This window comes from Bubalus bubalis, chromosome 7 (assembly GCF_019923935.1).
Source record: "Bubalus bubalis isolate 160015118507 breed Murrah chromosome 7, NDDB_SH_1, whole genome shotgun sequence".
Taxonomy (NCBI): domain Eukaryota; kingdom Metazoa; phylum Chordata; class Mammalia; order Artiodactyla; family Bovidae; genus Bubalus; species Bubalus bubalis.
In genome coordinates, this window is record NC_059163.1 from 98202629 (window position 1) to 98215569 (window position 12941).

The following is a 12941-nucleotide window of genomic DNA, read 5'->3' on the forward strand; positions in this document are numbered from 1 at the left end:
AGATTTATACCCTATAAGGAATACACTGCTCAGACATAATTTAAACAATTTCAAATATATCGCTAAAACATTACCTGCACAACTATATCAACTATTATTTAATTACATGATGATATAAGAAATGCCTTCATTGCAAAAGTTCAGAGACTGAGTCAACTACACTACGGTCCAGTTTTTCTGTATGTTCCTCTGTCTTCATAGGGCTGGGAGGGCAGGAAGTATAATATATGGTATAGCTATGAACAAAGTCTCCTTCAAGAATAAAGAAATGAAAATTTACTACATTTTTATTTAAAAAAATATGATGCGTAAACAGAATTAAATTCTCAAAATGAGAAAAATGTTCTTAACCCATTAACTATTTTCCCTAAAGACTACATAGTATTCATATATAGAACCATAGCATTTATTTTCATAACAGATCACAGGTTTCTTCAAGTTCAGTTTGGAGTGAAAACCCAGAGAAACATGTGTTTGAGATATTATACTGTTTAATGTAGTGTTGAGAAAAATTAAACAGGAGAACTGAAAGAACATTTATATGAGGCTCTCAATCCTGAGATTCATATGTATGCGACACCAGAAGTGTGAGAATGAGCCATGTAAACACATTCCTTCTAATAAAAGTGCAAGTTGAATGTAACTTATGCTGAATGTAATATCGGCCATTTGCTAAGCACCTGTTATGAATGCTCTAGGTACTCTACACACAGAATTATATTTATCATCATGAGGCTATAAAATAGGTGTGTTACCCACTCCAGATATAAAAGAATTGGATCCTAGATACGTAATCAGCTCAAAGTCACACAAGTGACAGATTCTATATCTGAGTTGACACAGATTGAGTGCCAAAGAATTGATGCTTTTGAACTGTGGTGTTGGAGAAGATTCTTGAGAGTCCCTTGGACTGCAAGGAGATCCAACCAGTCCATTCTAAAGGAGATCAGTCCTGGGTGTTCTTTGGAAGGAATGATGCTAAAGCTGAAACTCCAGTACTTTGGTCACCTCATACAAAGAATTGACTCATTGGAAAAGACTCTGATGCTGGGAGGGATTGGGGGCAGGAGGAGAAGGGGGCGACAGAGGATGAGATGGCTGGATGGCATCACCAACTCGATGGACATGAGTTTGAGTGAACTCCGGGATCTGGTGATGGACAGGGAGGCCTGGCGTGCTGCAATTCATGGGGTTGCAAAGAGTCGGACACAACTGAGTGACTGAACTGAACTGACAGATAATCAACCCACAAAGGTGAACACAACCAGCAGCCTAAGTTATCTTGTCAAATAAGATGATAAATTTTAACAATGTAAAACTGGAAAAATGTATAGGAAACAGGTAAGAGATTAGGAGATTAGTTTGGTCTATAATACAAACAAAATTTTTGATAAATTTTAAACTGAAACTCTATACGTATGTCCAAAGATCTATCAAGTTCTTTTTAAAAAGGAATTATGTGTCTTTTTTCATTTTAACATCTTATTCAGTTTAATACTAATAAAATATTAGATATTTTCCATCTCATAATTTCAGTGCAAAGGTCACATTTTTCCAATTAATGATTCAACTGAATTAATGAACTAATTTTGTGATAAATATTATCTGGAAAGACATCTCAAATATAGAAAGTAATATCTTGTTACATTTTTTCACAGAAGCACATCAGGAAAGCTCAATCTTCATGTAACTGCAATATGAGTGAGTTGAAAGTTTCCAATTTTGTCAACTGAATTAAATAACCCAAGTTACTATATACTTATTCTAAAACCTTGGACCTTTTGGACACAGAATTTTCTATCCATATTAATCCAACAGAATAGTTAATAACATTTAATGTTGATTGGCGCTAATGGTAAAAAATCGGCCTGCAATACAGGAGACACAAGGGACTCGAGTTCAATCCCTGAGTCAGGAAGATCCCCTAGAGGAGGGCATGGCAACTCATTCCAATATTCTTGCCTGGAGAATCCCATGTACAGAGAAGCCTGGCAGGTTACAGTCCATGGGGTCACCAAGAGTCTGACACGACTGAGAAACTATACTTACACTTAATTCCCTAACTTAAAAGTTCTTTCTGATTAAAACTGCTAGATGGCTTTCTATTAAATGCTTCTAAAGTATGTGTTACACAACATCCCAATTATTTCATGGGAAGGAGAAGTGGACAAAATCATCTTTAAATGCAAGTGGAAAAAGAGAATAATAAATATCTGCTTCTGCTGCTGCTGCTGCTAAGTCACTTCAGTCGTGTCTGACTGTGTGATCCCATAGACGGCCTCCTACCAGGCTCCTCTGTCCCTGGGATTCTCCAGGCAAGAACACTGGAGTGGGTTGCCATTTCCTTCTCCAATAATAAATATCTATTAATAGCCAAAAGAAAATTATGGAAAAGGCAATTTCTTGGGAGAACTTTCCTTAGCAGAAATTGGCTGGGGAATAAACAAAAATATTAGTGGAACAGAGAATTCAGAATGCAAATTCCCAGATACATGAAACTTTGCTGTATGCCAATGGTGGTATTTCGATTCACTTACAAGAGTAGGATTCATTTAATAAATGCTTTTCTCAATTAGCTGCCCATATTAAAAAAGAAAAACTTAAGTTGGATTTTAGCCTCATGCTATACACAAAAATAAATTCCAAGCATACTACATGCAACTATAAAAATTAAAATCTTAGAAAAAAATACAGAAAATTACAATGGTCACTGAGGGATTTTTAAGATTCCCCTAGCCAAGACAGGGAACAGAACTGTGAAAGAAAATATAAGTGTATTTGAAAAAAATGAGCATTAAAATATATTCAGTGGCAACAAACACCATAATCAAAATCATTTAGAAAGATTACAATAGACTAAGAAAAATATCTGTGATGATAAGATAAAGTTTAAATCTTCAATATGTAATGTGACCTCACAAATTATTAAGGTAAAAGATATAATAGAAATATGAGTAAATTATACGAAAAATGGTAGGTAAATTTTAGCATTTACACTATTTTAGTATTACACTATGATTTAAACATTCAAGTAATACTATAATGTCATTATTAAAATACCTCTGTGGGCAATCATGAATGGGAAGAGGGTCTCTTTAAACTATTGGAGGAAGTGTAAATTATGTTAGCATTGTTCGTGTCAGATATTGGTAATATTTCTATAACAATATTTCATAAGAAAGAAACCAAACCTTCAACAGATTTCATTGGGATTTTTCGAAAACTTAGAGCAGTGCTATCCAACAAAAAATACAATATAAATCACAAGTGCAAATCCCATATGTAATTTTAATTTTTTAACAGCTATATAACAACAAATAAAAAGAAACAGGTGAAATTATAGCAATATATTTTATTCAATCCAGTAAAACATATAAATCAATATTAAAGTTACTGAAAGATTTTACATTCTATTTTAAATCTTTGAAAACTAGTGAGTGTTTTTACATTCACAGCACATCTCAATTTGAACCAGCTGTATTTCAAGTGCCCAAGAGCCACATGTCTAGTAGATACAGTGTCAGGCAGCACAGTATAGTGTTTTTTGCCCATCAACAGACAGAAAGTATGTAAGAGTTCACTGATCTGACATCATAGAACAAATCTGCATTCAGAGAATACAATTTTTTTAACTCACTGTCATTTATTATCAAAATCTTCTATGACACAAGTAGTATGTAACAGGAACTGCCCAAATTTATAACTATTCCAACTTGCTCGAATGTGTTTTCACTTAGCAACTTTCAGTTACTTGATTCAAACAGGAAGAATACAGTTGGATAGACTTATTCAGGGTTGGAGTTTAATCAAGCAGCTCTGACGGAAAAAGAGGGGGTACAAGTTGAAGCATATGCAAAGATATGACTGTAATAGTGAGGCACTGATTCAGATTTGGATAAAAAGGAAGGGATGATCAATAAAAGCAAAAGTATGGAATAATCCAGCATGGAAATAAAGGTTCAATACAAAGAAATATTCATTATTTTCCATTAACATTCATGCCTAGAGAGAGAAGGAGATGGGGAGGGGGAAAGGGAATGAAGGAGGAGAAAGAAGGGGAGGAGAGGAAGAAGAGAGGCACTCCAGAATCATGGAAGAAGAGAAGGAAAGAAGGAAGGGAAAGGATGAAACAGAATATTTAAACACATAAGAAAATATCTACATTAAAATGTGTTCATAATGAAATTTATGGAACTTGTCTCTGAACCTTTTCATAGGAAAAAATTTCCTTTGGTGTAGTGCTATCAGCTTTTGAGTACAAATAAACCATAACACTAGCACAGATCTTAAAACAAAAAACAAATACACAAAACCCTTTCTTTAACCCACATCTCCTGCAGTGGCTACTTTCTTTCTGCATACTGGAGCCAAGCTTTCAAAAGTTGTCTACATGGTATTCACATCCTCATCTACCTTCACCCTTCAACTCTCATCCCCTCTCCTAAAGCTACTTAACCTCTCTCCCTACAGTCATCAGTAAGTTTCATGTCAAATCCATCAGCTAAATTTCAGTCTTCAATTTATCTGAACTATTCAAAGAATTTCAATCAGTTCACCACTCCTGCCTCCCCAAAACATCTCATTCTTGAATTCTTGCCATTATACTATTTTCCTCTTCTTTTTAGCCTCTCCTCAATCATATAGGGTAACTCCTCTGTCTCTATCAATATATAAATTTTACTTTATGTGGTTCTTTATCCTGGGTCATCTTTTCTTTCTACTCTAGACTCTTCTTTTCTGCTATCTTATTTACTGATGCAATTTTAAAGACTGTGCATACCTGTGCTCTCAGTCGTGTCCAACTCTTTGTGATCCCATGGACTGTAGCCCACTAGGCTCCTCTGTCCATGGGATTTCCCAGGCAAGAATACTGGAGTAGGTTGCCATTTCCTTCTCCACGGCATCTTCCCAACCCAGGGATCAATATACATCTCCTGCATTGGCAGGGAGACTCTTTACTAGCTGAGCCAAGGTACTTTTCCCAATTTTATATCTCTAGCCTGAACTCCCTTTCTGAGCTCCATATCATAACATCAAATGCTTATCTGACATCGCTACCTGAGTATTTCTCATCTAGCCCAAATGTAACATATGCAAAACTGAAATTGAATGTTCTCATGCCCTTGCCATTTCTTCCTGCTCCTTCAATCTTTTCCATTAGAGTAAATGACAACTTATGACCTTCCCAGTTTTTCATGCCACAAACCTACCATTGACTTCACATCTCTTTCCCCCTCAGACTCTGTATCTACTACTACAACACAGAAAGCATATAAGTAATAGTTCTCAATAAACATGTCCACTTCTCCCTTTATTTTACTTTTGGATAAATTCCTAATTGTTCAAAAACTTCCACTGTTGACTTCTTCCAATTAACTGTACCAAAAGCACCTCACAAGATCTTTTATTTTTTTCAGATCATAAGCTCTTTTTATTTTCACTTTCATTGATTCAGAAGGTGATTTAGAAGAAGAATAACCTTTCACACGATCTTCTTAAAACAAAAATCTAGTCATGTTATGCTTCTGTTTTAAAATTCTTCAGTATCTACTCATACTTAGGGGACTTTTCATACAGGCTTATGTAATTTAGTTTCAGTTTACTTTTCCAGCTTCTTCTTCTGCAACTCTCCCCTTGCTCATTATAAGACTGACTGTAACCTTGTTAAAATCTGAAAATTTTTCTGTCAATCGGAGTCTCCTTCCTTCACCTACGTCATTACACTTAATTGATCACACCTGAACTTCATTAATTTGTGTCTATCTCTCCAATTTGGTAAGAGCACACTGAATTCTAACCTTGTTTTCCAAGGCAATCATTAATACTATTAATAACGTATCATCTGTAACCTAATGAGGATACTAAACTTTGTACTCGATTACTACAAAAGATCTTAATCAAGGACCAATCTCTGAAGTAAAATGCTGATTACACTGCTTCAGGTTGATATTAGTCCACTGATAGTGTGGATAAAGGCTTCACAATGGCCTGTCAGTGATGCTATTTTTTATCATCTGCCAGGAGGATTGAGACAATAGCTTGTAAATTATGCTGGAGGAATTTAATAATTCCTCTTTCTTTTTTACTAAGATAAATGTCATAAGGATCCTCTTTGTGTGCCTCAATTTAAACACATATTAAAAGTTTGTAAGAAACAGCATGCTACAAACTTTTCATATAAGTAAAAGCATTGTATTAACAAAGCATAAAAATTCTATTGCTAAATTTTATAATTAATATAATTTTATAACTACATAATTCAAAACTCTAGACTTAATAGTGCTTAACTCATAATATTAACCTTTGAATGAATTATTTCCTCACCAACTATAGAGACTTCAAGTTCTTCAAATATGCACCATAAAGCTAGAAAACTCCAAATATTTTTATCTAGAGGACTCACCAGACTCACCTCACAAGGCACTCTATTTTTAGCACATAAAAGGAATAGATCTAATTCTGATGATTTTTAACTTTCAATAGAAGATTCTTAAAGATTGCTTTAACAATAACAACAATTTTCTAAAAGAGGAAAAGCTTACAGGAACAGGAATGGCAGTGTTTGAGAAATAAAGGTATTCTAACCCAAACTCTTTTTTTCCTCCAAAAAAAAAAAAGAAACTCATTCAAACTAGTTCATATAAAGAAAAAGTCATTGCAGGATGTCACAGGCATTTCATGAACAGACAATATCAGAACAACAAGTGCAGCGGGGTCCTACATGACCTGGAAATGGAAAGTCAGAAACCAAGATTCTTCCCTCTGTCTTTCAGTTCTCCTTAATTCTCTCTTCTAGTCTTTTGTCTAATTATCCATCTTCCACACGAGTCAACTAGTTGTCATTCTCTATTGTATGCCACCGAACATTGACCTTCCACTGTTAACAGTCTCATTATCTATTGTTTGGAAGGAAAGAAGGGCTTTGTTGAATCCAACAAATCTTTAAATGCCAGACAACACACATCATTGGCCATTAAGCAGTCAACAGACTGGCTCCAATAGGGACCCAATAGTTCACGAATTACATTAAAACTGTAGTTGTCTCCTGAGATTTCTTAATTACACTGGTCTTCTAAAATCTAAATAAAATGTGATTGGCCAATGTAGAAAATGTGTAAATTTTAAGGATTCTTCATACAGTCACAAGAAATACTCTACAATTTGTCATTCCAGTGCCATGATTTTATAGAATCCTACCACTTTGATGTGATAAGTTTCTGCATGTTGATGTTTCTCCACCCTGCACCCCATCCCCTAAAAAAAGACTTTAACAGTTTAGAAAACTGTTAGGAAATGAAAGGCCACAATGAATTATTAAATGTTTTCATATGATTATATGAAACAACATAACTTCTTGTCCAGATTAGGTGCTAATCTTCTGACATGCTCACCTATCAAAGTAATGTGATATCCCAATCACATAAATTCAAAGTAGAAACATAATAAATGCTAGCTACTAAAAGGCCAAAATTTCAAGTAGTCTGAAACTATATTGTTTTTCTGAAAGTTAGACATGATCCTACAGATAAATATGAACAAAAGGGAATGAGACCATTGATCTTGACTGAAGGATGAGGTTGACACCTCAACCTAGATCATGACCAAACAAAATTAGGCAAATGAAATTCCATGTTAAGAATGTCTTGTGCTTTTCAGTATGTCTTCCTTATTAAATGGAACACCTAAAAATGAAGCAATGAGAATTACTAATATATAAAAGAAAAGGAAATATGACACATAGTTCATTTGATAAAGCAAAACTTGAACTGGATACAAAGAAAATCTCATAAAAGACCACAAGGCAATAATGAATTACTTCTCATGATTACGAAGAGAAATAATCTTTCTGGATTATCTCAGTCAGAGCATTTGGAAGCAGCAAAGAAATTTATGTCTAATGGTAAAGGTCTAAAAGGCTCATTATATTTCTGAGTGAAAAATAAATACAGGAGGGTATAATTCCATACAATATCTGTTATCTTCACCACCTGAACTATTTTAGTATCTGCAGTAAAACATAGATACCATTCTTTACACTTAAAATAGGAAAGAATTACAAGACCATATAACAACTCATTTTTAAATAATAACTTCTAGAATATGTCCTTCCTATTCTTATTTCATAGCTGTCTCCAAAATTATTCTAAGATATTCTATAATATATATATATAGAAAGTAATAAAATAGCAACTGTACCTTAGATGATTAGGTAGTGAGTGAAAGTTGCTTGGTGACCCCACGGACTGTAGCCCACCAGTCTCCTCTGTCCATGGAATTCTCCAGGCAAGAATACTGGAGTGGATTGCCATTCCCTTCTCCAGGGGATCTTCCCAACCCAGGGATCACAGCCAGGCCTCTTGTATTGGCAGGCAGCCTCTCTACCATCTGAGCCACCAGGAGAGCCCTGATGATCAGGTAGCAGCCATTTAATTTCTTAAAACATGTGATTTATATTTGGCAGGAATGATATTCTTTACATTAGTTTGTTTTTAGCCCAGCAGTAAATATTTTGGTAAAACAAATCTTCTATCTTCTTATAATTTGATGAAATGTCCCACAATTTTACATTTGATGCTTACTTTTTAAACATACATTTTTTTTCCTTAATTGGGTCATAATTGATTCTCTGTGATATGAAGAAATAATTCCATAATGATATAGCTCTCATTTTGTCCTATTAAATTCCCATTTTATTCTTTATTGTAACTGCCCTAGTCTAATCAATCTTTTTTTTTTTTCCCTCATTGTGGATTCCTTTTTATTCCTCCTCCCGGAACTATTAACCACACTATTTCCCCAAGATTATGACAATGTCTTTCTATAGGAAGCCACACTCCCCAGTTTTATTTTTTTTGATGTGGGAGTTTGATGGCTTCATCCTTTTAAGTTTTTCCCCAAGTCAACACGAGGCAGTTTCTCAACAAGAATTTTACTTGTTACATGTAAATATGACACTATCAATCAATGACCAAAGGAGTAAAACAATAGCCAACATGTATTAAGCAATTACTATCTGCTATGGCACCTTGAAAAGCACTTCACATGCACTTTCCCCTTTAATACTCAAAAACATTCTTTCAAATAGATGCTATTGTTCAATCCACATTTACTTTGTAACTGGACAAACTGATACAATGATAGATTTATTTATTTATCCAAGATCACAAAGCAGATAAGCAATGACTCTAGACTGGATTTAAAGCAGTCTGAGCTGCTGCTGCTTCTAAGTCACTTCAGTCATGTCGGACTCTGTGCGACCCCATAGACGGCAGCCCTCCAGGCTCCCCCATCCCTGGGATTTTCCAGGCAAGAACACTGGAGTGGGTTGCCATTTTCTTTTCCAATGCATGAAAGTGAAAAGGGAAAGTGAAGTCACTTAGTCGTGCCAACTCTTTGGGACCCCATGGACTGCAGTCTACCAGGCCCCTCCGGCCATGGGATTTTCCAGGCAAGAGTACTGGAATGGGTTGCCATTGCCTCTCCAGTCTGAGCTGAGGCCATCATAAGTAGGGCATGATCATGATCGCCTATAGCACGTGTTCAGAAAGACATGGCAAAAAAAGGTTCCTATGCCCAATATGCTGCTGTATGCCTGAAATCCCAAGCAATTAAATACTATACAATTATTCCATATAAAGAAGGCCCTGAGAGAGCACCTCTCTTTAAAATCTCAGCATAAATAAGCCTATCAGACAGAACCCAGACAGAACCTTTCCAGCTTGTCTGAAGAAAGTTTTATCAGTCAGCAGAGTTAAATAAAGGAATCTCCCACAGTAGAAATCTAGATCACTGACTATGCTGGAAGATTGTAGTTGGAGGGAAAAGCTTCAAATCCTTAAGAACTTTAGACACAATACTTAGACAAACTATCTTCCTCACAAACTATGTACAAGCATCTAGCATATGGTGAGACAGGACAGATGCTCTCTGCTTTTAACCTAACAATTCATCTCTGTCTTCATCAGAGGCCTCAAGTAATATTAATAAGAAATACAGAAACTATGGAGTAGGGAATATTCTATGCTTTAGTAAACAGTCTTTATTGAAGGTAGCAGTCAAAATTAGATTTAAACAATCATTAGTTTTGGAATAAAACAAAGAAGGAACTTCTCTTTTGGACATTAGTAGACAGTATCTAGTTACTCATAAACCAGAAAAAAGAGTCTAAATGGAATTTTCATCCACTGTGCATCATTTTCACACTGTCTTAGTTCTGGGTACCATATTTTTCCTGCTTCCACTAAAGGACAAGTTGAACACTCTGATGGAAGTTTATACAATATTGTCATTACAAATACAAAATACACCAACTGCTAGAAATATATCTTCATAGGCATGAAACTGTTATTTACCACTTTAGATTGTGTTTGCCCATTTTACACTCATATTACTACACAACTCTTGGGGATGGGTAGGTAGAAGACTGTTGGTGAAATGATGAATGAGATCTTCAGATATTTATTGGTTATGGAACTGTGGGCAACTCACTCATTGAGTCTTAGTTTTCTCATGTCTAAAGTGAGGCAGTTGGAGTAACTAACCCCTAATGTGTCACATTTAGCCCAAGTCTATGGTGCTACAGAGACACCTGCCCAAAGCAGAGAGAGAGGTCACACAAAAAGGTGTTCGTTAAAAAAGAGAGAGAGAGAGATTAATCAGAACTAGTTCTTTTAGAAGACTATTCACATCTAGGAATGGCATGGGTTAATAACAAAAGAGAGCTCGTTAGAAGTGTCATTATTTGAGCCAAATAAGGAGGTAAATGAATCAAGTGAAATAATATTGTATTGGAAGGACCAAAAGAGATGAGGGGAAATGCACAGGAGGAACAAGAATACTCAGAATGAGACAAAAGATGGTTTACATCACTGCAGCATTATTCATACTACCAAACACCTCAAAGCATTACTTGAGCATTAAGTGAAATAATAGTCATGTTTTGTCTAAACTGCTCAATCTAGAAGTCTGAAACAAATTGTAGCCGATTCTATTTAACAAAATTGTTCAACCAAAATTACAAAAGAGCTAACCTGTTCAAGGTTCAAAAGATATGGCTGGTTTATTTACTGAAGCAAGCCAAGATGCAGTCCATCAGACCACAGCTTTCAGAATTTCAGTGTTCACACAGAAAGTTAACATATCAAGATATCAATTCTTTTCTTGTCATTTCCACTGCCACAAGTACACTTCCCATTTTAACTAAAAAGCAGTATTTTGAAACTCGTATATGAAAAAACACATTTGCCATAGCTAAAACCATAATTTAATTTTTTTAAATGCTAGTAAGCTATGAGAAACTCCATTCAGCAAATCAATAGAATTTCACTCAGATTTTTAATCGCTTATGTCAGTGTGTACATCTCCAGTACTCTTAATATGCAAGTGAAGCCTTTTTCTTTTTAATTTTCAAAACTGAACACTTTTTATATTCATTATACAATTCACAAATGCATTTGACATATTTCAAAAAGAAGTGAAAACAAGTGCCTTCACTTCCTTTTGACCCGTAAATGCATTTATGTATTCAGACGAATTGACTGCTCTTCCTTTTGCGTTAGGAAAAGCTGTTTCGAGGACTTTCTACAGAAAGTAATCTCTCTGACTAGCAGGTCACAGGCCATTTACCGGTTTGGATTCGGGGAGCCCCTGCAGGTAAACGGGCAGGTTGCTGTAACATGTTGACAGAATTTTTAGGCTGATGTGTAACTGTAACACATTCCAAGGTGATTTTGGATACTAGAGGAGGCTGTCCCAGGTGCTCTGGAAAGTGCCAGCTACTTAGAAGTTGCAGCGCTGGCGGTGGCGCGCTGCCCAGATTTCAAGAGTGCTTCCACCTCCTCGGGTCCGGGTTTCCCGGCCAAGAAGCCCGCGGGAGGCGCCGGCAGAGCGGCAGCCTGGTCCCCCACCGCGAGGAGCACGGTCTCCGCGGGACCCCGGGGCCAGCCGGTCTCCCTCCCGCCTCCCGACCGCGCGCGCACCCACCTGGGGGCGCTGGGCCGCTGGCACGCTGCTCGCAGCTCCCGCGCGCCCAGCCTGGCGCTGCTGGCAGCATCGCGGCCGCTGAAGCCCAAGCGCCTGGACGCGTGCCCGCCGAGCCCTGACTCTCCCGATCTGAGGTTATCCTCGACCTGGTCTCCGGGCCTCGCTGTCCTCAGCCCGCTTCCCACCGCGGCTGCTGCTGCCGAGGTCCCGGAAACGCAGCCCCTGGGCGCGGGCCGCGGGGCGAGGGCTCGCCGCGCTGGGCTCCCTGCGGAAGTGAAACTGCTCAGGGGCTCGCGCTGGTCTCCTTTTTAGGCCACTTTGGTTTCTTCTAACACTCTTCGGCGGAGAAGGCAATGGCACCCCACTCCAGTACTCTTGCCTGGAAAATCCCATAGGAGGAGCCTGGTAGGCTGCAGTCCATGGGGTCGCTAGGAGTCGGACACAACTGAGCGACTTCACTTTCACTCTTCACTTTCATGCAATGGAGAAGGAACAGTGGAGAACTCCAGTGTTCTTGCCTGGAGAATCCCAGGGACGGGGGAGCCTGGTGGGCTGCCATCTATGGGGTCGCACAGAGTCGGACACGACTGAAGCGACTTAGCAGCATCAGCAACACTATTCGGGCCTGTTCCCTCCTCACCTTTTCACTCAGGACATTTTTAAAGCGAGATTACCTGTTCCTGTCGACTTTCTTGTCCCATTCAAGGGCTTCTGCGATGCCCCTTCTTCCTGGAAGAAATAGGGTTACCAGAACTAGACACGTACTGGAAAAGAGAGATAGTTGTTCAGTAGCTCAGTCGTGTCTGACTCTTTGCGATCCTATGGACTGCGTGCAGCAAGCCAGGACTCCCTATCCCTCTTTATCTCCCGGAGTCTACCTAAGTTCATCTCCTTTGAATCGCTGATGCCATCCAGCAGACCTACAGATATGGATGAGTCATTAAAGGTATAGGTAGTAA

At 37.6% G+C, this 12941-nt stretch overlaps 1 protein-coding gene across 3 annotated transcripts in view; it reads right to left on the bottom strand.

The window, feature by feature from the left end:
- BANK1 (B cell scaffold protein with ankyrin repeats 1) overlaps nt 1-12355 on the bottom strand; it is a 317845-nt gene extending 305490 nt beyond the window's left edge. For 2 of the 3 annotated variants that reach the window (XM_006070969.4, XM_006070967.4), the window contains exon 1: nt 11983-12353. In XM_006070969.4, coding sequence (XP_006071031.2) covers nt 11983-12052 — 70 coding nt within the window. In that variant the 5' untranslated portion in view covers nt 12053-12353. Of the gene's footprint in view, nt 1-11982 lie in introns of all 3 variants that reach the window. The other variant, XM_006070968.4, reaches the window with a different exon arrangement.
- Between the last annotated feature and the right edge of the window lie 586 nt (nt 12356-12941).